Source organism: Theobroma cacao, chromosome 7, assembly GCF_053813885.1.
Source record: "Theobroma cacao isolate CCN51 chromosome 7, ASM5381388v1, whole genome shotgun sequence".
Lineage (NCBI taxonomy): Eukaryota > Viridiplantae > Streptophyta > Magnoliopsida > Malvales > Malvaceae > Theobroma > Theobroma cacao.
The window spans coordinates 6258352-6286006 of NC_142645.1; the positions used below are offsets into that span (position 1 = coordinate 6258352).

A 27655-nucleotide genomic window follows, 5' to 3' on the forward strand; every position below is an offset into this window, starting at 1 on the left:
CTTTCTTTCTTTTTTTAACAAGGTAAATATCTCTTTCTTTAATGAATTGAAGTTTGACATTCACTATTGAAATGCAACCACTTATTGAAATAACTGGAAATTGTTATTATACAGTGACTGTAGCTCATAGTCAGAAGACTAGATATCAAGTGAAAGTTCAATATTTACTTCTGAACATTAAGTGTCTCAAAATATGATGAATGGCAAGGAGGAATATCTGTAATTTTCAGGTAATCAAAGCTAGCTAAGTTCTGTTTAATGCCACCACATTAAGCTGACAGAATTTTTTCTGGACCTGTCTCTTCACCGGGGGCAGCAGCAGCTTCATTTCCTTGAACTTCAGCTGCTATAGGTTCTCGAGGGCACTTCTTTGCATTGTAAAAGCAGATGAGTCGGTGAAGTTCTTTCTTTCCTAACGAATGAATTATGAGGAAGGCAAAAGCTATAAAACACAATGAAAGACATGTAAAGTCAGCTCCTCTTGTATATGGGGATATACCAGCAAGCGACATCGAATAGCATGACAAGTAAAGTAGTAGCGCTGCCAGTGTGATCCCAAACAAGCCATCTGGTACGAGAAGACCAATTATGGTGGCTGCAAAATAAAGGGTCAGGTACACTAAGAAAGTTTGGAATGTTCCAATCATGGTGGCCGTCCCTGCTGCAGCACCCGGCGATGGTCCTCCATCAGTCCTATTATTTGTAACATTGGTGTTGATGGCGTCATTATTGTACTGACGAAAACTACCAGGAGGATTGTATATAATTTGGAAGGTAGCTGCTAGAATCAGCCCAGCAACCACTAGCGTAGCGCTGAATACATCGCCTGAGATTCTCATTCTATAGCGTTTGATATACACTGCTAATCTTACACCAAACCATGTCTTTGATCTTAAGAAACCAGTAAGCCTTTCAGTTCTTTCAATTGATGAAGCTGTTACAACTGCAGTGCGGCGCCTTAGCATTTGAAGAACTACTCTTCTATGCGATTGGTTTTGCAGTTGCAGGATCTGTGAAGCCTTTGCACCTTTACAATTCTTTGCATTTATTTCAGCTAACAACTTAATGGCCTGCATGATCGTGCACAAAAACACCGATTTATGGAAGAGAAATTAATTATTACTGCAAAAGGAAAAAAAAAAGATCAAATATATATAAAAAAAACATATTCTAATCCGTAGAAGAATAAATTTTGTTGGTATATAAATATAAACTCTTGCTATGCTTTCTAGTTGTTGCTATGATTGTCCATGCCACTGAGTTAGTTTGTCTTAATTAATGGTGATGTTAGTTGATAGATCATGTGGCAATGGGTCTTTACTTTGCATGGTTGTTGAACAAAGACTTATAGTTAAGTGTGTTTCTGAATGGGTATTGATTTATTGGTTAACTGAAATCATGGGTAGCCAGGACCATGCAAGACACAGAAACAGAACATTTCCCAGCCTCTGTTTCTCATTCTTACTGGATCCTAGCTAATTGAGGTTGAATTGATGCATGTTAGGGGACGCTTATCTTATGGGTTTGGTGGCGTAAGCCTGTTTGGGAGGATTTTGTGTATAAAGCCTGTCTGGATGGCTAATTTCTGTATCATGACCCAGGGTGAAGGGAGCTCAGCTTGGAACCTTTTGGGGCTAGATCCTATACTCTGGTGCCACTTTCAGTAATGAAATTACCACACCTTTCTAAAAAACAAAAAATTGTTGATAGATCATGCAATTATGTAAAGTAGCCATGTTTTTCTTCCAAGATGAGGATCCAATCTAGAATCCCAATTTCACGAAATTAAAAAAAAAAATATTGCAGAAGTATAAGACATGCCTGAATTTGACTATTGGATACTGCAATGTCCAATGCAGTGTTTCCTTCCTCGTCCTTCCAATTTGGAATGAATTCCAACCAATCTAAGGCATCTTTGTGGCAAATTCTCTGAAACCATCTTACCAGAACTTCAAGAGCTTCTAACATGTCTGATTTAATGGCAATGTGCAAAACAGTCTCACCTCGAACCGTCACATCTTCAATAGACTCTGGGCAAGCTAATAGGAATTTAGCCACGAAATTGAGGTTCCCATTCTTGATAGCATAATGTAAAGGGGTCAGGCCCCCTCTTCCTTTGACACGAACTAGACCAGCATCAGCATGTAGAAATAAAGACACCAACTCGAAATGCCCATTGATGAGGGCAAGGTGCATGGGGCTAAACCCAGACTTGTTCAATTTTTTGCTAAAGGAAGGTATCAAGTTCATCATCTCCATTGCAAAACGAGTTTGTCCAAACGAAGCTGCTATATGTAGAGGAGAATCTACAAACATTTTCTCGTCAATCCGCTTCAAAACATTATCATCTTCCCAAATTAGTTCATACAAGGCATCTATATCACCCACTTGAGAGGCCTTAATCAAGCGATCATCCATTCTAAAGACAGTTTGAGAATTCTCAATTGGAAGTAAAGCAAGGAATACGAACATAAAACATGGAGAACTGATCAGAAAAAAGAAATATGGAAGAGAAAAGACTGATAACAACTACCTGGGCTTGGCTCTGCGGAGGACCTTAAATCGCAACTTTATGACTTCAAATCATCTGCCACGTTAAATTTTAGCAACTTCAGAGACAAGCAAAAGGAAACTCGTTTCTTTTGCTTGTATCTTTCTCACTTCTGATGAAAGTGAAGCTTGTCAAACCAAACGCAAGATGAATGAAGGGAACACCGGCCAAGACTTCATGAGAAAATGAAACCTGACATCACATTTGACTTTGTCATGTCCATTGGTCTAAGTTTTTTGCCAGGACTTTCCCTGTCAATTAGTAATTAATGCAAGTTATAGTATTTTAGCAGTCATGAGTTGAAGTTAAAAATGTGGTCTCAGGAGATTATAAGATTTCAGGACTCACTTATTTCCTTAGCTGGTCTCTTCTGCTCTTTATGTGGAAAACAAAACTCAGTACCCATCATTTTTTAAATATGGATTCAAAATTTTTTTTTTAAATAGTGTTATAATTAAAATAATAATGATAATTTTAATAGTATTGTTAATAATATAATTAATAGAAATTTTCAACACTTCAGTCTACTTGTATAACCATGGATCTGTCTAGTTGCTTAGCTAAGCAAGCCAAGAAAGTCAACTCTAAGTAATTAAACTTCGAACGGTCTCTTGCCAACAAAAATAAAAATTTAATTCAAAAAAACCATTGGAACAGCCAACAAAAATAGTCCATTAACCCATTCAAATTCAACTTTGAATAAAAAGTCATACTCCATCTTTGACTTTGACTTTTCCAATTGGTTGATTAATTGGCTATCTTTGATATTGGTTTCATATGATTAAACAGCAATGATTGGGATGAAAGAGAGATTTGAAAATAATACAGAAAAACAGGGGAAGCAAGAAACACGTAGCAAACGAATAGAAATTATTATTCAAAAGAAGAAATACAGAAGAAAAGTCACAGCTATGACTAAAAGTAAACAAACACCAATGCCAAGTGCTTTGAACTTAGAAAAAAGCAGTAGAGATGAAAAGATTTGAAGTGATAAGTTGAGTTTACCTTGTATTATGTTTGTCTTAAAAAGTTAACTTAATGCAACTCGATATTTTATGAAAATATCAAAAAAGAAAAGAAAAGAAAGGATTGTAAGTGTTTTGGACAAGATTGTTACCCAGAAGAAGTCGAGAGAGAAAGCAATTGAGATAATTGTATGAGGGGGCAGTCGGTGTAGCATAAGGTTTGACATGCAGTCATGCATGTTTTTGTACATATAGCACAATTGAAGCAAGCAATTAGCAAAATTGAGAAATATATAATTGGAGGAATGATTGCTTTACAGTTTTCTCACAAGTTCGCCAATTTATAGAGGGAATCAAATTTTCATAAAATGCCAATAGCTAATTTTGGCTACTAACCTTTGCCAAACCATATTGCATTCAACTTGTTTATGCTCAATCTAACAATGATTTGTAGTTTTGTGGGGTAAACTTTACATTTCAAATGTTGAATTCAGATCATCTGACCAGTGACCACCGCCAAGATCTTGATAATTGTTTGGCATTTGTTCCAAATATTATGATGTAACAAAGTAATTATAGTCCTTCGCAACCACTTCCTGAAATATCCTACCAAAAAAACACATTCTGAAAAAAAACTGGAAATTGTTATTACGGTGACTGTTGCTCCCAGTCAGACTAGTAGATATCAAGTGAAAGTTCAATTTTGCTTCCAAAAATTAGTGTCTCAGTATATATATATATGATGAACGACAGGGAGGAATATCAGTTATTTTGAGATAATCAAAGCGAGCCAGGTTTTCTTTAATGCAACCACATCATGCTGACGGATTTATTTCTGGACATGTCTCTTCACCGGGGGCAGCAGCGGCTCCACGTCTCTGAACTTCAGCTGATAAAAGTTCTTCAGGGCACAGCTTTGCGTCGTAGAACCGGATCAGTTGCTGAAGTTCCATCTGTTTCTTTTTTTGAAAAGCACAGAATTTCCTACTGTATACCGATAAAATGTTGTAAACAATAGAAAATAATAACCAAGCCAATATAGTACATATTACGGGAGCGACACTGGAAGATGGGGATATGATAAGAATCGACACATAATAGCACAATGCCAACCACGATAGTAGCAATTTCAGTGTACGTCCAAAAAAGTCATCTGGTACGAGAAGACTAATTACGTTCAACGCAAGATAAAGGGTTAAACTGTTGCACACTGAGAAAAGAGTGAAGTCGCCTCCACTCATGATGACTGTTCCTGCTTCAACATCGCGTAATGGTCCTCCACCAGTACTGCTATTTGTAACATTGGTTTTGATGGCACCAATATTGTCCTGATGAACACTACCAGGGGGATTGTATATAGTTTGGTAGGTGGCTGCTAGTATCAGCCCAGCGACCACGAGCAAAGCATTAATTACATCGTCAGAGATTCTCATTCTACAACGTACGATATATATCGCAAATCTTTCTTGAAACCGTGTCTTTGATCTTAAGACAGCAGTAAGCCTCTCAGTACTTTGAATTGATGAAGCTGTTACAACTGAAGTGCTGCGCCTTAGCATTTTAAGAACTTCTCTTCTATCCAATTGGGTTTGACCTTGCAAGATCTGTGAAGCATCTTCACCTTTACTGTTCTTAGCCTTTATTTCAGCTAACAATTGAATGGCCTGTATGAATCGTACACAAGAACCCCGATTCATGGAAGAGAAAATAATTATTATTGCAAGAAGGGAAAAAAAGAGAGAAAGAAATTAGAAAAAAAAGAAAAGATCAAATATATAAAAATGCATTTTCTAATCCGTTTGTTGGTATATAAATATCAACTCCTAGTCTCCTACCATGCTTTCTAGTTTTGCTATTATTGTTCATGCCACAGAGTTAGTTTTTCTTGATTAATTGTGAGCAATTTTGTAAAGTAGCCATATTTTTGTTCCAAGAGGAGGATCAAAGCTAAAATCCTGATTAGTTTCACAAACTAAAAAAAATGCACAAGTATACGAACATGCCTGAATTTGCATATTGGATACTGCAATATCCAGTGCAGCGTTTCCTTGCTCATCCCTCCAATTCGGAATGAATTTTTTCCAATCTAAGGCATCTTTGTGACAGACTCTCTGCAACCATCCGATGAGAACTTCAAGAGCCTCTAACATGTTTGTTTTAACAGCAATGTGCAAGACAGTCTCACCTCGAACCGTCACATCTTCAATAGACTCCGGGCAAGCTAGAAGAAAGTAAACCATAAGATGGATGTTTCCGTGCTTGGTAGCATAATGCAAAGGGGTCAAACCCCCTCTTCCTTTGACACGAACAAGACCAGGATCAGCATGCACAAATAAAGACACCAACTCGAAATAACCATTTAAGAGGGCAAGGTGCATGGGGCTAAGCCCTGACTTGTTTAACTTTTTAGTAAAGGAAGGCATCAAGTTAATCATCTCCATCGCAAAACGAGTTTGCCCAGAAGAAGCTGCTATGTGTAGAGGAGAATCTACGAACATTTTCTCGTCAATCCGCCTCAAAACATCCTCCTCCTCCCGAATTAGTTCATACAAGGCATCTATATCACCCACCTGAGAGGCTTGAATCAAGCGATCGTTCATTGTAAAGACGCTTGAAAATTCTTGAAATGTTGGAAGTAAAGCAAGGAATATGGATATAAGACTTAGAGAATTGACCAGAATATAGAAATATGGAAGTGAATGGCCTATCACCAATTAGCAAGGCTTGGCTCCGCAGAGGAACCTATTGTGAATTTATAGCCTTAAAACCTTGTTAATTTCTAGGAACCTTACCTCATTTCTTTTACTGCTCTCTTTCTCAGATGAAAGAAACAGCGGTGTAGTTTGCTGATGAAAGTGAAGTAGGGCCCGGCCCCGTCCTGTGCTTTGCTTCCCATAACCATTATTTATAGGCTAAATTTCTTTCTGGCAAGACGAAGGAAACATCGGTGTAAACTTCTGATGAAAGTGAAGTAAACCTAGTAAAAGTTGAACCAAAGGAACATCGTTGTCAACTTCAGACAAAACAATTATACTTGTCCGCATCAAAACAGAAGGCAATAGGAAGTCGTTGATTGTTGTTCCATCCCGGTCCCTTCCGAATACAAATCGTCTGCCCCTGTTTTGTGCACCGTTTAATACCCCTCTTATAATTGGATGCCACGTGTATGATAAGCTCTTATTTGTTAACGTCAGCTGATAGGTCATTTGCACTGCGGTTACGTGTAACTCCAATCTTAGATAACATCAACACTCTACAGCCTCATCAAATGTTTCATCAAACTCAATGAACATTTATACTTAAGATTGGACGCTGATTGCAATAAAAGTATACTTGTCAAAATGAGCTTGGCACGTTAGGTCAATTCATTTTTTATTTATTATAGAGTAGGTTGAGTTTGAATATTTAAATTCATATTTAAATCGTGTTTAAATGGATCAACCTATCAAATCAATGGGCTAGGATGGATTGAGGCAAGCTAGCTCTATGGATTAAAAAAATTAATAATTTTAATTAATTTAATAATTTTATATATTTAATTATATAAAATTAATAATTTAGTTACTAATAATATTATTTATTTTATATTATTTTAATGTGTTTAATATTTACTTATCAAATTAATAATTTTAATTTATGAATTAAATCATAAAATAATTTTATTAATAAAAAATTTATTACGTAAAATTATAAAAATAAATTTTTTTGTTTAAAAAAAAGAAATGTGCTGGCCCAACCCAACTCATGGGCTAGCAAGAGGTAGGTTGGGTTGAGAATTTCACAGTCTATATAAAAAATGGATTGACCCGACCCGATTCATATTTTTTCAATCCACAAGGGCTAGGGTCAGGCTAGCCCATATTGACAGGTATAAAACAGGAGTATGAGAATGTTGATGGGCATGATAAGAAAGAAGAGCAAAGACAAGCATTATCTGTAATAAGATTGAGGTTAATATCTAACCAGGGGCAACCCAATAAGTTCAAAAACTTAAAGTAAAATATTCAAATGAAGTTTTTTTTATATTAAAATTTTATTCTTCTAGTATGCAAAATTTTTAATTAAACTTTTATAATTAAGTTTTTCTAATATTTCTTTTTCAATTGATAATATAGTCAATTCATTTAATCTTTCTTGAGACATTGTTGATTTTAAATAAGATTTTATTAATTTTAGTTTTGAAAAACTTCTTTCTCCTAAAGCAACACTTACTGGAATTGTTAACATTATTTTAAAAATATTTAACTATTATAATTATCTTATATTTTTTCAATGGCTAATATAAAATCAACAATCAAAATTTTTAATTGAAATAAATCAACTATTACATAAAATAAAAATAATATAATGATATAATATAAATCTAAATTAAAGTAAAAAAATCTGTAAAGATTAGAACAATAGTACCTAATTGTTAAATGCTTATTGTAAACCGCAAATGAGGCTCACAACTTTATGAAAATAATAAAAGAATAGACTTCTTGTGTATTTTTTTTAAAAAAATTAAAGTTAAAGAAAAAAAGAGCAAATGAGAAAGGAAGATTTCAAAAGTAGATATTATATATTGAAAAAATAATTGGTTTTATGTATAAGAAAAAATAACGGTTGGAAATCATTAAATACGTTGATTGAAAATAAGAGAAATAAGTGAGAAAAAATTTAACTGTTGAAAATAATTAAATACATATGACTGTTAATTTATTAAAAATAAAAAAATATAATTGAGAATTAATAGCATTCAAGAAATAAAGAAGTAATAAAAAATTAAAATTTATTAGGTACATAATTAAAAAAAAGTAAAAGAATAAATAATTTTATAAATTGTTTTTATTTTTATATATATTTTTAATTTTTATATATTTTAATATAATTAATTATATTATAATTATTATAAAATTATAAATTTTTCTTAAAATTAAAACCTCTCCAAATTGAGAACCTAAAACCTTGCTTGGGTAACTTCACCTAAGGGTCGGCCTTGTATCTAGCCGCCCTTAAAGAATAACAACAAACGTCATCAACACTGACGCTAATAAACCAAAATTTATGAAACACGTGGTATCAAATTATAAAAGGAGCAGGGCATAAAATGGGGGAGACGATTTTCACTCGTCCCTTCCCAAGCTTTGCTTTTAGTAATCATTATTTTTCCTCGTAATTAAAGGCTTAAACAATGATAACATGCAATAAGATTTTTTTATTTGTTTCAGGCCTTTACCGGGAAGCTTCTTTGCAATAAATAGATATATATAAGGTCAAAGCTTTCTATACGTAGCTTTTCAACAACCATAGCCATTTCTTTTAAGATTATTGATTTTATGCATTAATAGTAAATTTTGCAAATATTGTTAAATGTTAATGGATATTAATTTACACAAATATTCCTCTATCATCATACCAGTTACGTACCAAGTGGTTCTCATATTATTTTTCAAATAATTAAGTTCATTTTTTTAATATATTTTATGGAAGTCTGAATAGGAAAGGGTTTTTGAAATTTAAACCTCATACTTCATAAAGAAGGTGATGTTTTCATCTATGTCTCCTGTGCCCAAACTGCTCTTTTGGATAGCAAATTAAGTGTTCTTAGCAGTTATTAATTACTCCATTGGAAGCAATGCTAGCTTTCAACAGAAGAAACTTACTAAATTCAAAACTTACTAAATTATCATAAAAACAAAAAATCAAATAAATCTGTCTAATTAATTGAAGCCATTTTATCCCAAAAAACAGAAGAAAAAAATGGCAAAGACAAGTGACTTTCTGGCCTTTGCGGCAAATCCACCAACCAAATACTGCTTTACAATCTCTTTTTCATTCCCTTGACCCTATTTCTCTTATATTTTCTGAAATTTCAAGCCCCAGTAACCCAATTCCTTTAAGGCTTACAGCAGAGAGTTATATCATGGAAATAGGCCTAAGATACAGAGTATATGCAGAATTGAGAGAAACAAAGCTGAGTATGAAGAGTGCAAAGCAACAAGAAAGTGAAGAAATTGAATTTAAGCAAGCCCCAACAAAGAAACAAGTGAAGTTTAGTTCAAGTTTGGGGAGTTCTAGGAAAGGGTCCTCCATTTTGACTCAATCAGTGCTTTATTTTTCAGCAACTTTGAGGAAGGAGAATAGACAGCCAGTTATGAATGGGATTGAATTGACACCGCCAACATCGAAGAATTGGTCGAAAAGGAATGGGGTTCCATTGTCAAATTCATCCAAAGCCATGATCTTTTTCTCCTTGTGTTCCAAATTGGAAGAGGAAGTACCTAAAAATTGGAAAGGGATTGAGAGGAAGGAGACGAAGCTCAATTGCATTCAAAGCCATGATCTCTTTCTCTTTGTGTTCCAAATTGTTGCGTTTTTTATGGATCAACTCGAAATTTTTAGTCTAAACTTTAACTTAAAATTCCAAGTGTTATTGCTGGTGGAGAAGTGTTATTGCTGAAAACGTTGGTTATAACCCCACTAACCTTATTGCAAGTGCGGGTGTTAACTCTCGAATGGCTCCTGTTTGGCGCAACATTACTTCTCCTCTTTCTCCCAACAATGTCCATTATAACTCTATCCACGCAGGACTAAGCTTCATTGTTGGGGATGGCCGCAACATTTCCTTCTGGCATGATGAGTGGCTTGAGGACTCATCCCTAAAAAATGAGTTCCCACGCATTTACACGCTTGCTGAAAATAAACAAGGAACCATCTATGACTTTAGGGCTTGGCAAAATGAGGAATGGATTTGGAACATACAATTAAGAATAAGATTATTTGGTTAGGAAGAGAGACAATGGACTGATTTCTTAAGGAAAATTAATGAGGTTACCCTTGCTAGAAATTTGAAAGACAGAGTTATTTGGAAGGGATTCCCTAATGGTATTTACTCTTCTAAAAGCTATTGTAGGAGCGTCTATCATGGAAATCCGACTAACATACGGATCTGGAAAACTGTCTAGGAAGGCCTCGCTCCACCAAATGTTGAATTCCTTTGCTTGCTGAAAGTTGGAAAATTTGGGCTACTTGGTGTCGCATCTGGGGCATCTCCTAGGTTGCCCCTGCTAATGCATGGGATTTTTTGAGCATTTGGATTGATCTGGTTCAGGACGCAGCTAAGAATAAAATATGGAGAATGGCTTTCTTTGTTATTAAATGGTCCATATGGCTGTTCAAGAATGAAATGGTTTTTAACGGCAAATCTTGGGACGAGCTAAAGTTGATGGATATTATCAAAACTCGAATTGCCTACTGGTCGAAAGCCCGATGGGATAATCCTTGTTTGTCCTTTCTTGACTTTTTCAAAAATCCTGAACTTGGGGTTGTTTTTTCTAAGAAGAAATTTGTTAAGAAAAATCTTGAATGGATTAAACCAGCTCTTAGTGAGTTAAAATTTAATGTTGATGGAGCAGCAAAGGGATGTCCTGGGGAAATTGGTATCGGGGGAGTCCTCAGAGATTATGAAGGCAGAATTAAGTTGCAATTTTCTAAGTCAACCGGCTGGGGTGATTCTAACTTGGCTGAACTGTTGGCTATCAAAGAAGCCTTTCTCTTATTTGCAACCTCTCCTTAGGTGAACTCTTGTCTTCTCATCATTGAAAGTGATTCCTCCAATGCTGTTAAATGGATTTTGAAGCCTGAGGAATCCCCTTGGAGGTTCAACAACATTATCAGATAGATAGAGAACCTCAAATCTAAAGTTGGATCGTGGATAATTCATCACTTTCCAAGATCAGGTAATAATTTAGCTGACAAGTTGGCCAAAGGTGGCATTGGAAGAACAAGTGATTTTTTTATCTTTAATTCTTAATTGTGGCTGCTGCATTGGTTTCTGCTGTAGTTTGCCATCTGCCTTCTCGTCATGCTACCTTGATGATCTGCCCCTCTCTCTTTGCTTGTTATGGTCCTCAATTGTTGATCAAGGGTTTTAAAAGATTTTGATGTTTCCCCTGTTTTATTTCATTTTGCTGTCTATGTTAGAAGTTGGTTATGCGGTTTGTTGTTTGTCTTCTTGCTTCCTGCAGTTGTTTGTTTTTCTTTGGCAGGACTTCTCTTCTTGTGTGTCTCTGTTTTGAAGGTCTGTTGCAGGAATGTTGTATGCAGTATGAACCTTCATCTTTCTGGCCTTTTGCCTCGACCGATTCATGATCAATAGATTCCAATTTTCAAAAAAAAAAAAACTTTAACTTTAAATTCAAAAAGTCGAAGGATGAAAAAACTCTAAATTATTTTAAATTCAATTTGTAATTCTCTTTTTATTTTTTCTTAAACCCTAAATCAAATGATTTAGTTTGTTTAGAAACATAATGTTTCTTCAACAGATTAGGAAGAAGGTAATTAAGTTTTTTTTGTTTTAAATTCTTAATTAATTAATCATCTATGGACATATGTCTAGGTAAAAAAGTAAGTATATAAATTCAATTTTTAACATTTAATATCACATTATTTGTTAGTGACAATGATATAATCAAAATGTCACGTCAAATTATCACGTGATAGATGATATGGTATAAAAATGCCACATATGTCGTTGACTAATGGAAGTTAATTAACAGCTAGAGAAAAGAGTTTATTTTATTTAAAATAAAATTTCAAAGACCTATTTAAGCGTAATAAAAAAAATTAAATTGACTTTTTTAATATAATTTAGAGGTTTGTTTAGATATTTAGTTTTTTTTAGATAAGTAAGAAAAAGAAAATATCTAACCATAAATGAATGATGAAATATCTCATTAATTTGTTGAAATTCATTAAATATAAGGATGAAGACAAGCTACATATTGGAACGGGAAAAAAAGCTATCTTAATTATTTAAAAATTTTTTCTGATACTACAAAGAGCCAAGGCGTTGAGACAAGTAAAAAACAAACTATACTTTGAAAACCTCACAATTGGCATCTTTCCTTACAAAACTTCCAAGTTCCAGCTTTTAATGCTTTGGAATTTGGTTGGTTTGCTCGTTTTCCCATTGAAATCTTTATATTTCGAACTCCCAAAATATTTCTTTCCTTGTCAAAAAAAAAAAAAAGAAAAAGAAAACAACAACCACAAGATGGGGGCAGGCGGCTGTGCCCACTCCATAGCAATTATCATCTCAAAGCTTTGCACCAATTTGGTTCATGGCGTGCTCTGCTCTTCTCATGCATGCAAAAGTCTGGGGGGCCTTTCAGAACTGCCTTCCAAATTACTTAAAATGCAACCATTTTGATTGCTTTGCCAATCATTCCACCCATCACGTGCTCAATTCCAACCTTAATATAACCAAAGATGCTGCTCAGACTCATCATAACCAAAGATTTTCTTGATGCTTTCCACCTCGCAAAAAACAAACAAACAAGCACCTTGCTTTCTCTGCATGGATAATTGTACCCTATATATCTCTCTGAAACAATGTTGAAGAGTTTCAGCCAATCAAGCTGATCTTACATGTTTGTCACTTGTGTTTCGGATTACATGTAGCTCCAGAATAAGCACTTGTGTAATGTTGAAGAATGGGTACAAAAGCATTGTTGATGATAAAGTTGGATAGAAGATCTGCCAATCTGACTGCCAATTGGATAACAATTCATGTCTTTTCTCTTTTTTTTAAAAAAAAAAAACAATTATTGAGACTTGTTCTTATAATCATTGTTACAAAAGGTTCCATTCCTACCGCTGCAATAGTCTTGTTTACCAAAAGGATGCATTAAACTTACAATTTATATCTGCATCTCATCTATATTGTATATCTAATTATGCTCACTTGAATTAAGTCCAGGATGCCAATTGACTAACAATTGCTCAAAGGAGAAAGGCTCTATCTAGCAAAAAGTAGATAAGGATACATCCTCCTTAATGAAAAATTGCTTACTATTTTGTTATTAAAGAGGAAAAATTATGAATACCTTTTAAATTATCACTTATTATATCAATTTATTGATAAGTGATCAAAAGTTGAACTATGGTAAATAGTACTATTCTATTTATATAACTAATTGAATTTATATATATATATATATATATATGTATATACATGTATATTTTATTGAAGGGGAAAGTTTTTAATCTTTTTTATGACAAGCTCATATCACAAGTCTTGGCTGATGAGTTTGGATCAAAATGCATGACAAGAAAATAGGGAATGCAAAGATTAGAACTTATATCTACCTGCCGCAAGAATGAACCACTCAAGCATATTATGTTTGTGATCTCCGAGCTGCTTATTATCACATCCTATATATTCTTTGCAAGTATAACAACCCTATCTATTTGTATAGGCACTATTTTTTTTTTTTTTTTGCAATTCTATAAATTAGTTTATATAGATTTGAGATATTGGAGGCAAATTAAGAATTTATACATTAATAAAATACAATTATGCTTAAGTGTAAAATACAAACCTTTATTAACAGCTCTCTATTTAATTTTTTTTCATTTTTTTCTTTTATCAAAAAAACTCTCCACTTCAAACAGAAAAGGGGCAATGTTTTGATCTTGGAAACAAGTCAGTTCTGCTTCTTCCAGTGGTAAGCTGGGAAAGATCAAGTTCATCCAGCAAGAAGCCCTTCTCTCATAGCAACCCCTAATTTTAAAAAGAAGCTGCCCATCTTCTTGGCAAGATAGAAAAATTGAGGAGTATTTATTTATTGGGGGATTGAATGGAAGCTGCAGCATCTCTTCACTCATAGGAACCAATAGTCACACGTGGTGGATCCTACTTTTTGATAAGATATTTTGTTTAGGTGTTTCAATTATTTGTTTACGTGTTCTCAGTATCTAATTAACAGTATTATAAATATTTAAATATTTATTTTAAGGTTTTTTTTATTAAAATATTATTTTAATAATAGACAATTCATTAATTACAAAGTAGTATATGTATAACCTTAACAACAATTTATAAGTAGGGTTTAACATTTGTCAATTTTTAATATTATTGATATTTTTTTTGTGCAAATTCCTTTTATTATTCAAGTTTTCATAAGGCGAGATACAAATTTAAGATGTTGAAGTCAAAAGAAATTTTGAATTTTTTAGTATTTTTTTATTTAAGTCTAAATCTTAAAGATTTAAATCTATAAAAAATTGTTTATCATGTTTTCACCAAATAAATAAATAAATAAAAATAAGTTTGTAGTAATTGGATAGAATAAAACTTAAAAAAGTATCTTATAATGATATAGTATATCGATTCGTATAATTTTTTTTTCATAGTACAATATCTATCCCATATCGTATTATATTAATAATTATGATTTTAACTCAAAATTCTTCTGTTCTAGTTAGCTTGCACAAAATGCCTTAAATATTTTTCCCATAATCTGTTGAAGTACTCTGTTTGGCCATCAGTCTAGAGATGATAATTTAAAAACCATGTGTGCATGTCCTTCACAGTACCAAACTTTTGGACTAGAATGAAGGTAACGTATTTAGAGAAGTAATCCACCACCATTAGGATGAAAGTTAGATCTCCAACTTTCAAGAGGCCTGCTAAGAAGTTAAGGGAGATAATATCTCAAAGTTTGATGGGTACTGGTAAAGGTTCAAGCATTCTCGTCAGCTTTTGTCTCCTCACTTTGTTCTATTGACAAATGAGACATGTCTTCATATAATCCATTACATCCTGTTACATATGGGGCCAATAGGAACCTTGTTTCAATGGAGCAAAGGTGCATTGCCAACTTGGGTGGCTTACCCAAGAAATATTGTGACACTTTCGCATTGACTTTTGTCTAATCTCTCTTACCCTTGGAACAAACATTCGTGACCTCTTTGTCAATAGGATACCATTTTCCATCCAAAAGTACTTGAACTTCTCATCCTTCACTAATTTCATGAAGGCAACAGCCTAAAGGTCTTTCTTCAAGTTCTCTTCGATCAATTTGCGGATGTCCATGGTCAATCTACTAGTTGTCATGGAAGCGATCAACCTTCCTACTTAGGGCATCCATCCACTTGGTTGGCCTTTCTTGCTTTACGCTTAGAGTGACAATCAAATTCAACCATGAACTCTTGCTTTCAATATCCAAAAGAGATAAGAAAGGTCATTCGTTATAACTTCCTTAAAGTCTTTCATGTGTTTTTACGATACCATTTTTAAGTAATATTTGGTATCAATTTTAAGATTATCAAATGATTTGATTTCTAATAATTTTAAATTAACATGTTTGGTGTAATATTATAAAGGATAAAATACTTTTGCTCCTAGTTTTTAGTCATAATTTCATGCGGGTCCATTAGTTTTTAAATGGACAATTAAATTTAAAAGTGCAAATATCGTTAATAAAAAATATGAAAGAACTAAAATATCATTTCTTCTTTTTCCCTTACTTTTTTTTTTCTCTCAAACAATATAGCCAACTGACCAACCACTCCACAACAAGTGCTTCCCAAGGGAAGGGAGCACCAATCTAGTACTCCCCAGTGGAGGGGAGCACCGATCAGAGTGTTCCCCTCCCTTGAGGAGCACCAAATGCCACCATTCGCAGGGTGGCCTAAGAGAATTTTTTTTTTGCAAAAAAAAAAAGTTTAAAAATGAAAAATTATAATTTGTATAGTGGTAATTTTTAAAATTAATGAAGGGTAAAATTATCTTTTTAATATTACCACGTCACCAAATTAATGGAAACATTAATGATTAACTAACAATTAAACTTCTGTGTCATATTTTTTTAGAATGGACGGTCTATTTCAAAAATTAATGAATCCACGTGAAATTATGACTAAAACTTAAGATACGGGAGTATTTTATCCAATTATAAATTATCAATGATTTTAAATGATCATGTTTGGTATTGTATTGAAAAACAAACACCAAATATAAAAATATTCAAAAAAATCTTATTATTAATAATAAGAATTTTTTTTTAAAAGTCATTTAGAAGAATTTCATTAAAAAGGCCCTTTCAAGATACATCCCCGCAAAAATTTTGAAAATTTTTAATTATTATATATATATATTTAATAATCTTGGAAAGTAGTATATTTATGGAGGCTATGGCCTCCCCTAAAATTTTGAAATATTTTATTTATTATATATTTTTAATATTCTTCAAAATAATTTTTTTATTTAATAATTAATATAAATAATAAAATGACCCTACCAACCCTAATCAATGTTACCCTAATTTAAGTTTATTCACACATATTTCTCTTTCTCTTCTCTTTTTGTTCTTTTATTTTACGTTACTCTCTCTTATATAATTAATTACTAAAACACATTTCATTCTTTCAAAGAGAGATTTATGATCTTGTAAATTTGAATAAGGTAAAAAAAAAATTGAATAAGGTAAAGTTTTCTTTTATCTTCTTCTTTCTATTTATATTATTAAACTATTATGTGAAATTTTATATATCGTATTTAACTATTTATATTTTATGAATCTAGAAAACATTACCGAGCATAATTTTTTTTTAAGTTTTTCTTTCTTATTCCTTTTGATTTATATGTTATATAAAATTATTTTTTATTATAAATCTTTCGATTGATTTATATGTTATACAAAAAAATTATACAAAATTCACTCGTGCTTTCGTTTCCTCTAAGTGACTACACGAGCCAAGTCAATGATGGCTGCATAGACCCTGATGGCTGCACAGGGCAGGGCGAGTGCACGGGCTCTAGTGACTACACGGGCCAAGGCGAGGGCAACTGCATAGACTCGAGTGGTTGCACGAGGCAGGGTGGGTGCACGGCAGCTGCACGAATTCGAGTGGTTGCACGGTCCTAGGCATAACGGTTGGCATGGTGCTGAGTTGTGGCATTGTGATTATTAAGAATACAATCACGAGTGTGCCCAACACTCATAGCACGTTTATGAGAGGCGACAGAAGTAGCCGTTCCTACAGTAGGTCCCCGGCAACGTCACATACTTGACGGATGAATGGGCAAATAGCTCGGTGAGTCAAGAGATCTACAGGTATGTTGCAATGTTTATACATTGAACTCAAATTTGATCTTCTAGGTTTTTGCCCATACTGCACAAAAGAAAGATAATTTGAATGTAAATCAAACTCATTCATAATTTTTAAAGCATTTATGCTAGCAGCATTTAACTCAATATATGCATATGTCAGCTTAATAAACCATGCCATAAAGAATATAAATATGGCAAGCACAATTGGAAATAATTTATTTTACTAAACAGAATATGGGATAATGAAAAAAGCCACTTTGTGGCTCATATGATAACATTTCATTTAAAACTAATTTGAGGAACAAAGCAGTACAAGGACTTGTTTCCCAATATTTAAAACTATTATATATTAGCATATATTTGTATACATACTTATACTTTCCAAAAACCACTTAAAACCAGCACTTCAAACCGTGGTTTATTCCAACTTAAAAACCATGCTCAACAGCCATGTAGATTGCCAATTCAGTGTTCAAACAACATTTAAAATCGTGCGTGACACATTTTAAAACATCAACTTAAGCACATAATTCATGCTTATATCTAACCAGCTCTTATAAATCTCAGTAAACAATAAAATTCAACCTTAATACACCCATGTTTCTCAAATATAGCATTACGTAAATAAATCATGCTTTAATGCTTGTATAATAAAAAATAATTTTGAAATACACACCCACTCACAATTACCCAGTTACACAGTTACCCACTCACCCACATAGGCTCCCTTTCTGTTAGACAGGGAGCTCTAATACCACCTAGCATTAAAACAATTAAAAACCTATCAAACCTATTCATTTTCTGCAAGTCCATTTCTACCCTACTGGTGTTAGTGCACTTTGCCGATATTTTAGCTTTGCCTTGGTTTAATCATCCTCCATTTTCATAATTCATATCATTCCCAACTTAATTTCAACACAAACTTACCTTGGAGAATTCATTCCAAGAAAACCAATACAAAAAAGCATACCACCAAGTGGAAATTTGTATACTCTTAATGAAACTTGAAATTTCTAGAAATCAATTAGTGAATCCAATAAAAGCATGCTTATACTTACCTCTACCACTTTAGACTTTGCCAAACCAGTTAACTAAACTCCTTAGCTACAAAACTTGGAGCTCTATTATAATTTGACATTAACTAATGCACACAATTATCAATATGCTCAGTTCACTATCATTTCTCTAACCTAAGGCTGCCCACAAATTCTGGTGTTCATTATGCCACATTTCCATTTCAACTTAGCTTGAATACTCTCCTACATATACATTTCATTTCATGCTGCATTTCAAAAAAAAACATATACATTTCATGCCATCAGTAACAAATTCCCAGCCTAACCTCCCCTTCCATTCCCATTTTACCATACCTTTACATTGATCAAAAGCTAGACAAAAAGAGCCCCAGACATAACTATACACATTTTTTTAAACATCCTCAAAACAAAACAAAAAAGAAGAAACTTTTTTTCCTACAAAAAAAGAAAACCCTCCAAACAGAAAAAAAGCTAAACAACATTACACAAAAATTCATCAATTATGAAATTGGAGCTAGTAGAAATCTTTATATTTCATCACTTGAGCTACATTTGAGCCACCAAGAAAGCAAGAGTTTAAAGGAGGTTGTTGAATTTGGTTTGTCGAGGTAAGCTAAAGTTTAAAGGAGGTTGTTGAATTTGGTTTGTCGAGGTAAGCTAAAGTTTAAAGGAGGTTGTTGAATCTGGAAGGATATACTTGGCTATTTGTGAGAGAATATTATCCAATTTCTCCTAAATTGTTCTTTTGTTGTTGTTCTACTTTTGGAAAAGGGAACAATTTATTCCCTTTGTTATTAATGAAAGTAGTTTCATAGTTTCAAAAAAAAATGTAATATAACAACCCAAGTCTAACCATTAACCTAGTAACTTTTTGGGTTTAAACCACGTGACTCTAAAAAACTTAAGCTCAAGTTATTAGTAATGATGAACTTGGATTGTTATATGGGTCTTAACAATTATATTTATATCAAATGTGGGATGTGAGGTACCACAATCTCACCCACTCAAATCCTGGATGTCTTCATCAAAGCCACACATCACATCCACAGGCCTAAGATCTCACCAGAGCAATATGAAAGCCCCACATCGGACTAGCGCTGGCTTTGATACCATTTATAACGACCCAAGTCTAACCACTGGTCTAGGAACTTTTTTGGCCTAAATCACGTAGTCCACAAAAGCTTAAGCTTAAGTTGCTAGTAGTAATAGACTTGGATTGTTATATAGGTCTTAACAATCATATTCATATCAAATGTGGGATGTGAGGTATCACAATCCCACCCACTCATCCCAACAAAGAGGTGACCTGCACTTCCTGCCATGCAAAGCTTCGAATGGAGCCATTTGGATAGTAGACTGATAACTATTATTATAAGAAAATTCCGCCTATGACAAGTGTTGATCCTAAGAACCTCCAAAATCTATGACACAAGCTCTCAACATGTTCTCAAGAATTTGATTAGTTCTCTCGGACTAACCATTTGTTTGGGGATGAAAAGCAGTGTTAAAATCAACTCTAATACCCAAAGCTTTTTTTAAACTCTCCCAAAATTTTGCCACAAATCGAGAATCTCGATCAAATACAATAGACATTGGTACCCCATGTAATCTCATAATTTGTTCCACATATAACTCCACTAACTTTTCTAATGACATTCTCGTATGAATAGCCAAGAAGTGAGCAAACTTTGTTAATTTATCAACAATCACCCAAATGCCATCATTACCTTTCAGGATTCTTGGTAAACCAGATATAAAGTCCATAGTAATTCGTTCCCATTTCTATTCTAGAATAGAGAAGGGTTGCAACAACCCTACTGGCCTTTGATGTTCAACCTTGACTTGCTTACATGTCAAACATTTGGCTACAAATTGTGCAATCTCTCTCCATACAACATTTAAGGATTTCGCCCCACAACCACTTCATTGTAGCTAATCAAATGTAATGGAGCTAAGCCTCTGCGGATGTGAGCATTCAAACTATTTTCGAACCTCCTAGCCCTACTTTCATCATCAGAAACCAAAGCAGTGGCAAACTTGGACAACCGATCAATACCTCACATCCCACATCTGATATGAATATGATTGTTAAGACCCATACAATAATCTAAGTCCATCACTACTAGTAACTTGAGCTTAAGCTTTTGAGTGCCACGTGATTTAGGTCTAAAAAGTTGTTAGGCCAGTGGTTTGACTTGGATCATTACAAATGGTATCAGAGTTTGCGCCAGTCTAATGTGGGCTTTCGCATTGCTCTGGTGAGATCTTAGGCTCGTGGATGTGATGTGTGGCATTGATGAGGACATCAAGGATTTGAGTGGATGGTATTGTGATACCTCACATCCTATATCTGATATGAATATGATTGTTAAGACTCATATAACAATCCAAGTATATCACTACTAATAACTTGAACTTAAACTTTTGAGGGTCATGTGGTTTATACTCAAAAATTTGCTAGGCCAATGGTTAGAATTAAGTTGTTACATGCAATGTATTAATTTAAAAATTTTTTTATTTTTATTCCTCTTCGTCTTTAGCTCTCTCAACAAAAATTGGCTAATTCCGCCTTGCATTCCTAAGGTACATACTACAAAGTATATTAGAAGATATACCCGCAAACTTAAAACAAGATATGCCCCTCAATATCCCTTCAAAACATACAGCCCTGTCTGCCATCAACCCAGCTCCAAATCATAGAACTAAACAAGAGAAAAAAACCCAAGATCAACCCAAAAGACCTCTTTCCTACTTACAACAACAAAAGTGCAGGAGTAACAATCTTAATCCCCAAAAATCATTATACAAAAAATTCCACCCAGCAAACTAGCTTCCCCCCTAAATTTAAACAAGGCCTCTGATAACAAAAACCTTCTATATACCAGCAGCCTATACACAGAGATATTCCCTTTAAAAAAAATCAACACTTTGAACATTTCAGCAGTCAGACAAAACGTACCACCCTGCACTAAACTCACATTCAATCTTATTATTACTGATAAGATAATCTTAAAAACAAGCTACAATATCAATTTTAACTAAATAATGAATTTATAGAATAAGAATCCACTGTTTATAAGGAATTATAAAGCATGAAGTAATTGAAACTAATAGGTAACCTTGGATTTTAAGATCACCTGGTACCAAATGAAACTAATTGAAAGGATATATAGGGCAAGGTATCATAGCAGCATTGTATGGGAATACATATCAAGTTAAAAAATTTTACTAGAATTAGATAGCTTCAGTAAGCTGTGTAAGGATGCCATGCGAGTAACGAAATCAGCAGAGAATTTTATAGCTGTCAATGGTTAGCTTATTTCTTATTTAGCTTTTTTCGATCGATTTGTAACATGTAGCTACCAAAACTTAAAAAAGTCTTTTTTAAATTCGATTTGTGACAAAATTTCGATTTGTGTCAATGGTTAGCTCTTAGCTCTGTTTTGTATGAACTGTAGCCTGCAAAAGGGCCATTATAGAAGTATGATGATTTAAACTTATATCATCTGAATATTGGGATATTGGTATTTCTAGCAATGATTTTCTATAGACATTTGGTTTCTATTCATCCCTAGCAGAATCATATTTGGAATTGGAAACGCATACATTACTTTGTTTATGATTTCTTTGTGTATATCTTTTATACAGTGAGGAGGAAGCAAGAATGAAGATATATTCAGTTTCTACCAGGCACTACTATGCATTTGGAGGTCTTGTGTCTGAAGAGGTCTCATATAAGATCAAATGTGCATGTCCTCTTAAGTTCTCAAATTTTCTTGTCACTGCTAATGTTTTTTATGGATGTTCTCATAAAGTTTATTTTCCACGCAGAACTTAAAAGGAGTTCGGTGGGTTTATCCTGATTCCTACTTGGATGTGAAGAATAAGGTAGATATGCATTTTTTTAATTGCCATTTGAATCTTGTTTTATATCTTTTTTAATGCTTGATGAGTTGACTTGCAGATAACTCAAAACTTGATAATTGGTGTGTCTTACTGCTTTAATAAATGAATATTTATTAGTTCTTATAATAAATTATCAACTTTCAGGAGACCCTTTCATCCATGGGCAAGCAGTTCCATATGATCCGAAGTATCATGAGCCTTTAGCAGCTTACCTACAAAGTGGGAAGCAGCAAAATTCTTGCCGTATTGCTGGATTTTGTGCCTCGTGCTATCCAGAAACATGTTAGCCCCGCTCTTCAATCAACTGGGAGAATATTGGCTCCGAATGATGATCTGGTCTCAAACCTTCGATGCATATCTCCGAATGATGATCCCTTGGTAGATTTAAGTCTTGAAATAGCTAAGGCCGATTCGTTGCTTCAAGCACTCAAAAACTTCACTGCTGCGGAGCTTTAGGACGGAGGGGAGAAGCAGTATCAATGCCAACGCTGCAAGCAGAAAGTTAGGGCAACGAAACAGATCACAGTTTACATTACAAAAGCACCTCATGTACTCAACATCCATCTAAAGAGATTTCCTGCACATGAAATCTGTTGTCAGTGGTTCCAAAATAATAATTATAACCTTTATTATATTTAATATTTTTTATCATATTTACGTCTATATAACCTTTTAGCCGAGGTTGATATATGTGTTTTTTTTTTTTATTTCATAATATAGTCAAAAGAAAAAGTGAAACTTCGCTCTTTGATCTCTAACAAACAAAAAATATAAGAGAAAGTTGTAAAAGAAACGTAGAAAAAAAAGAAGCCTAAAAGTTTGTAAAACAAGATTCACTGGCATTTATAAATACTTGTTAAGATTATTTAAATTTTGTTTCAAGAATTTTATTTATTTAATGCATCATTCTCGTTAAGAATAGACAATACATTAATTACAAAAATATTTTTTTTGTATGTATAACCTTAAAAAGACTCTATAAGCACGGTTTAATATTTGTCAATCTTTAATACTATGTTTATGATGCTTCTTTCGTATTAGAGTGGTAGCAAATTTCATTTATTATTCAAGTTTTCACAATCTTTAATATAGTTTCTGGTAAAATATGTTTGTTTCTTTTTTAGCCGACACATATATTGCAAGACATGTACCTATTTATTCAGTACTTTGCACTGCATATATTTATTTCAACAAAAGAAAAAGGTGTGAATTTCTTCGACAATAGAATAAAAATGTTATAAGCAAAGTTGTTGATTCTTATTCCATCCCCACTCCAAGCTTAATTTGCCTCCGATGATCATTATTTTACTCTCCTAAATAATGGCATACACAAGAAAATATGCCATTACTTTCTTTTATTTATTTAAAGCTTTTTGTAGGAAGCTTTTTAAAAAAAGAAGAAATAAAAGAAAGAAAATTGCTTCTTCTAAAAAGCATTTTCAATAACTACAGTCACGGATGGAGTCAAAGGGATTACGGCGACCACTATCTTGCTGTTTAAGGTAAAGTCTCAAGAGTGGTTTTTTTTTTTTAATTAGAAGAAAGGGGATTCAAATCTTATTTTTTAAATAAAAGATCATACATCAACCAAAAAACCAGATACTCGAGTGTTTAAAAAAGAACTTATTTGACATAAAAATTTAATAAGTAACATGTAAGTAATTAGTATGTTCTAACCCTGTAGTGATACAAAACCACTCAAAGAAGGTAAAAAAAACCCTGTAAGCTTGATCCACATATAACCCCATGATATAGGTAGAGGTGTCCATATGGGCTAGCCCGGCCCAAGCCCTTAATGTGTTGAGAAAATGTGAATTGGGCCAGGTCGGCCCATTTTTATACTTGGGTCATCAAAATTCCAACTCAACCCACTTCTTGCTAACCCATGGGTAGAGTTGGATCAATCCATTTCATTTTTTTTTTTTTAAATTATTTTTATAATTCTACCTAACAAATTTTCTATTCATAAAATTATTCTATAATTTAATATATAAATTGAATAATAAAAATATGTTACAATCAAATAAATTACACCAAATATAAATAAACAAATAAATTACATAAATAAAGTTTAAATTTTTAACATAAACTACTATCCAATAAACATAAGTATATAACCAAATAATAGAAACTTCAAAACTCATTTATATCCTCCTCAACCCTCATCCTCAGACAAAACATTTAAATCTTGTTTAGACCACAATGATATCTCAAAGTCTGAATCATTATCAATTTATTATTTAATATTCATCGCCACAAAAGAAAAAGAGATATAAGTTTTAATTTAAACTAAAATTAACATCTGAGTATTTGGCTCATTAGTTAGTACATGATTTCCTGCTTAGAGAGCAAGGTTCAAATCCTCCTTCCCTTAATTAAAAAAAAATCTAAACTAAAATTATTAATTTAAAAAAATCTAAACTAAAATTATTAATTTGACAAGTAAATATTAAAGACATTGAAATATATAACATAAGTAATACCATTAATAACTAAATTATTAATTTTATATAATTAAATATATAAAATTATTAAATTAATTAAAATTATGAATTAATTTTTTTATTTTGACCTATAAAGTTAACCCGTTCCAACCCATCCTTGCCCACTGATCAAATAAGTCGGTCCATTGAAGCTCGATTCTAATATGAATTTAAATTTTCAAACTCAACTTACTTTATATTTAATAAAAAATATACCGATATAATGGATCAACCCCATTTTGACAAACCTACGTACAGGTGCTCTGAAAGCATGACAAATACAGCAATAATTGAAAGACCACTCCATAAACAGCCCATTACAACCAGAGTTTCACTACAATAAAAATTCATAATATACTTTTCAAGGGCACATCTCGCCTGTACCAGACAAGTCCAAACTCTGCAGCCGCATCAGACCACGTTTAGCTTCCACGTTTCAGAAAACATCCTCTGTACGAAACGTAGAGGCCTTGACATCATTTCCATCTTATTCCACTTGCCTCAACTTAAAGCTGATCTAAGTTCTTTAGGTCACCTCTTTGCGTTGTAAAAGCAGGTCAGTCGCTGAATTTGCCTATTTCCTAACATATTAATATAGCGAAAAGAAAAATATATCAAAAACAATGCGAGTAATAAGACGGTTCCTGCAGGATATGGGCACATGATAACAAGAAACATCGAATAGCAAACTGACAAGCCAAATAGTAGTACTGCCACTATTTCTGTAACCACGGTATCTGGCAGGAGAAGATTAACTATGGTGGATGCAAAATAAAGGATTGAACTGTTGACCAATACCACCACCGTAGAATTGTAGGCCGAATCTGCTGCAACATTCCGCGATGGTCCTCCATGAGTACTGCTATTTGTAAGATTGGTGCTGAGATTATTGTCCCTACGAAAACTACCAGGGGGATTGTACATAGTTTGGCAGGTACCTGCTATAATCAGCCCGGCAACCACTAGCAAAGCATTGAGTACATCGCCTGGGATTCTCATTCTCTGGCGTTTGATACAAACCGCTAATCTTTCGGGAAACAGTGTCTTTGATCTTAAGAAGCCAGTAAGCCATTCAATACTTTCAACTGATGAAGCTGTTACAAGTGGAGTGTGGCGCCTTAGCATTTTAAGAACTTCTCTTCTATCCAATTGGGTTTGACGTTGCAGGATCTGTGAAGCATCTTCACCTTTACTATTCTTAGCATTTATTTCAGCTAACAACTGAATGGCCTGTATGTATTGTGCACAAAAACACCAATTCAGTGAAGAGAAATTAATTATTAATGCAAAAAGTAAATAGAAAGAAAATAGAATCTAGAAATTAGATAAAATAAATTAAAAAGCATTTTCTAATCAGTAGAAGAATTAATTTTGTTGGTATATAAATATTAGCTCTTGCTATGCTTTCAAGTTGCTGCGATGATTATCCATGCCACTGTGTTAGTTTGTCTTAATTAATGGTGATGTTAGTTGATAGATCATGTAATTCTGTAAAGTAGCTATATTTTTCTTCACGGAGGAGGATCCAAGCTAAGATCCCGTTTTTAGAAACTCCAAAAAAAATTTGCAGAGGTATGAGAACATGCCTGAATTTGCATATTGGATACTGCAATATCCAATGCAGTGTTTCCTTGCTCATCCTTCCAATTTGGAATGAATGCTACCCAATCCAAGGCGTCTTTATGGCAGATTCTCTGCAACCATCCGACAAGAACTTCAAGAGCCTCTAACATGTTTGTTTTAACTGCAATGTGCAAAACAGTCTCACCTCGAACTGTCACATCTCCAATAGACTCTGGGCAAGCTGCTAGGAAATTAACCATGAGATAGATGTTTTCATGCTTGATAGCATAATGTAAAGGAGTAAGACCCCCTCTTCCTCTGACACGAACAAGACCAGGATCAGCATGAACAAATAGAGAAACCAACTTGAAATGTCCATTTATGAGGGCAAGGAGCATGGGGCTAAACCCAGACTTGTTTAATTTTTTGGTGAAGGAAGGCATCAAGTTAATCATCTCCGCTGCAAAATGAGTTTGCCCAGAACAAGCTGCTAAGTGTAGGGGAGTATCTATGAACATTTTCTCATCAATTCGCCTCAAAATATCATCATCCTCCCAAATTAGCTTATACAAGGCATCAATATCACCCACTTGAGAGGCCTGAATCAAAGCATCGTCCATTCTAAAGACACTTGAAAATTCTGGAAAGGTAGAAGTAAAACAAGGAATAAAAATATAAGACTTTGAGATAAAGAACTATTGAAGTAAATGGACTGATACCAATTACCAGGGCTTAGCTCCGCAAATCACCTTATTTCGAATTTATAGCCATCGTACTCGTTTCTTTAGCTGGTCTTTTTCTCAGACGAAGGAAACATCGATGCAAACTTCTGATGAAAGTGAACTGAAACCCAACACAAGATGAACGCAGGGAACATGGATGTGAACTTCAGATGGAAATAAATATACCATTTTCTACTTAAGCAATAAGCAAAGTTGCTGATTCTTATTCCATCCCCACTCCAAGCTTAATACGCCTCCGATGATCATTATTTTACCACCGTACATAATGGCATAAACAAGATAATATGCGATAAGATTCTTTTTTTTTTTTTTTACAGCTTTTTACTTAGAAAAATAACACAAAACAAGAAAAAATGCTTTCTTCTGGAATGGTTTTCCAATAACTATAGCCATTTCATTTAAGAGTATTGTTTCATGCATTGATAGCAAGTATTCGAGTATTTATTTCATTAGTTGATAAATAATCTTCTGCTTAAAGAGTTAAGTTCGAATCTCTTTTCCTTTCAATTAAAAAAAATTACCACTTT

The 27655-nt window shown here is 33.5% G+C and overlaps 3 protein-coding genes and 1 long non-coding RNA gene across 14 annotated transcripts; 1 reads left to right on the forward strand and 3 right to left on the reverse strand.

Moving 5' to 3' along the window:
• Positions 1-145: 145 nt before the first annotated feature.
• LOC18594055 (ankyrin repeat-containing protein BDA1-like) lies at positions 146-2730 on the reverse strand. Of its 4 annotated transcripts, XM_088808580.1 has the most exons (4): positions 2534-2730; positions 1822-2419; positions 500-1070; positions 146-412 (listed from the first exon to the last, which is right to left on the reverse strand). In XM_088808580.1, the coding sequence occupies exons 2-4, from the start codon at positions 2416-2418 to the stop codon at positions 270-272; spliced, it is 1311 nt and encodes a 436-aa protein (XP_088664706.1). In that variant the 5' UTR covers position 2419; positions 2534-2730; the 3' UTR covers positions 146-269. The 4 variants fall into 4 exon arrangements, with proteins under 4 accessions (XP_088664706.1, XP_088664705.1, XP_017979995.2 ...); XM_088808579.1 differs by having other exon boundaries at positions 146-1070; positions 1822-2439; positions 2534-2726; XM_018124506.2 differs by having other exon boundaries at positions 146-1070; positions 2531-2725.
• Positions 2731-4138: 1408 nt separating this feature from the next.
• LOC18594056 (ankyrin repeat-containing protein BDA1-like) lies at positions 4139-6416 on the reverse strand. The gene is made up of 2 exons (XM_018124504.2): positions 5520-6416; positions 4139-5180 (listed from the first exon to the last, which is right to left on the reverse strand). Exons 1-2 carry the CDS (start codon positions 6114-6116, stop codon positions 4332-4334), a joined length of 1446 nt encoding a protein of 481 aa, XP_017979993.2. The 5' UTR covers positions 6117-6416; the 3' UTR covers positions 4139-4331.
• Positions 6417-21315: 14899 nt separating this feature from the next.
• Positions 21316-22957, forward strand: LOC18594058 (uncharacterized). Its single transcript, XR_001928683.2, has 4 exons — positions 21316-21743; positions 22082-22160; positions 22265-22321; positions 22484-22957. It is a non-coding gene; the product is annotated as an uncharacterized LOC18594058 (long non-coding RNA).
• A 2137-nt stretch (positions 22958-25094) lies between these two features.
• Positions 25095-27275, reverse strand: LOC18594059 (ankyrin repeat-containing protein BDA1-like). Of its 8 annotated transcripts, none has more exons than XR_001928678.2 (5): positions 27135-27275; positions 26409-27025; positions 25761-26052; positions 25517-25681; positions 25095-25403 (listed from the first exon to the last, which is right to left on the reverse strand). XR_001928678.2 is itself a non-coding variant. In XM_088807947.1 (5 exons), exons 2-5 carry the CDS (start codon positions 27003-27005, stop codon positions 25397-25399), a joined length of 957 nt encoding a protein of 318 aa, XP_088664073.1. In that variant the 5' UTR covers positions 27006-27025; positions 27135-27275; the 3' UTR covers positions 25095-25396. The 8 variants fall into 8 exon arrangements, 7 of the variants coding, with proteins under 7 accessions (XP_088664073.1, XP_017980003.2, XP_088664072.1 ...); XM_088807947.1 differs by having other exon boundaries at positions 25621-25681; XM_018124514.2 differs by lacking the exon at positions 25517-25681.
• Between the last annotated feature and the right edge of the window lie 380 nt (positions 27276-27655).

What these genes read in the sequence shown, in the direction of transcription:
- LOC18594055 (XM_088808579.1), bottom strand. Translation starts at nt 2,418, where the DNA reads ATGGATGATCGCTTGATTAAGGCCTCTCAAGTGGGTGATATAGATGCC. An exon ending in TATCCAATAGTCAAATTCAG is followed by an intron (nt 1,071 to 1,821) that starts GCATGTCTTATA and finishes ACGATCATGCAG; the next exon opens with GCCATTAAGTTGTTAGCTGA.
- LOC18594056 (XM_018124504.2), bottom strand. Translation starts at nt 6,116, where the DNA reads ATGAACGATCGCTTGATTCAAGCCTCTCAGGTGGGTGATATAGATGCC. An exon ending in TATCCAATATGCAAATTCAG is followed by an intron (nt 5,181 to 5,519) that starts GCATGTTCGTAT and finishes CGATTCATACAG; the next exon opens with GCCATTCAATTGTTAGCTGA.
- LOC18594059 (XM_018124511.2), bottom strand. Translation starts at nt 27,005, where the DNA reads ATGGACGATGCTTTGATTCAGGCCTCTCAAGTGGGTGATATTGATGCC. An exon ending in TATCCAATATGCAAATTCAG is followed by an intron (nt 26,053 to 26,408) that starts GCATGTTCTCAT and finishes CAATACATACAG; the next exon opens with GCCATTCAGTTGTTAGCTGA.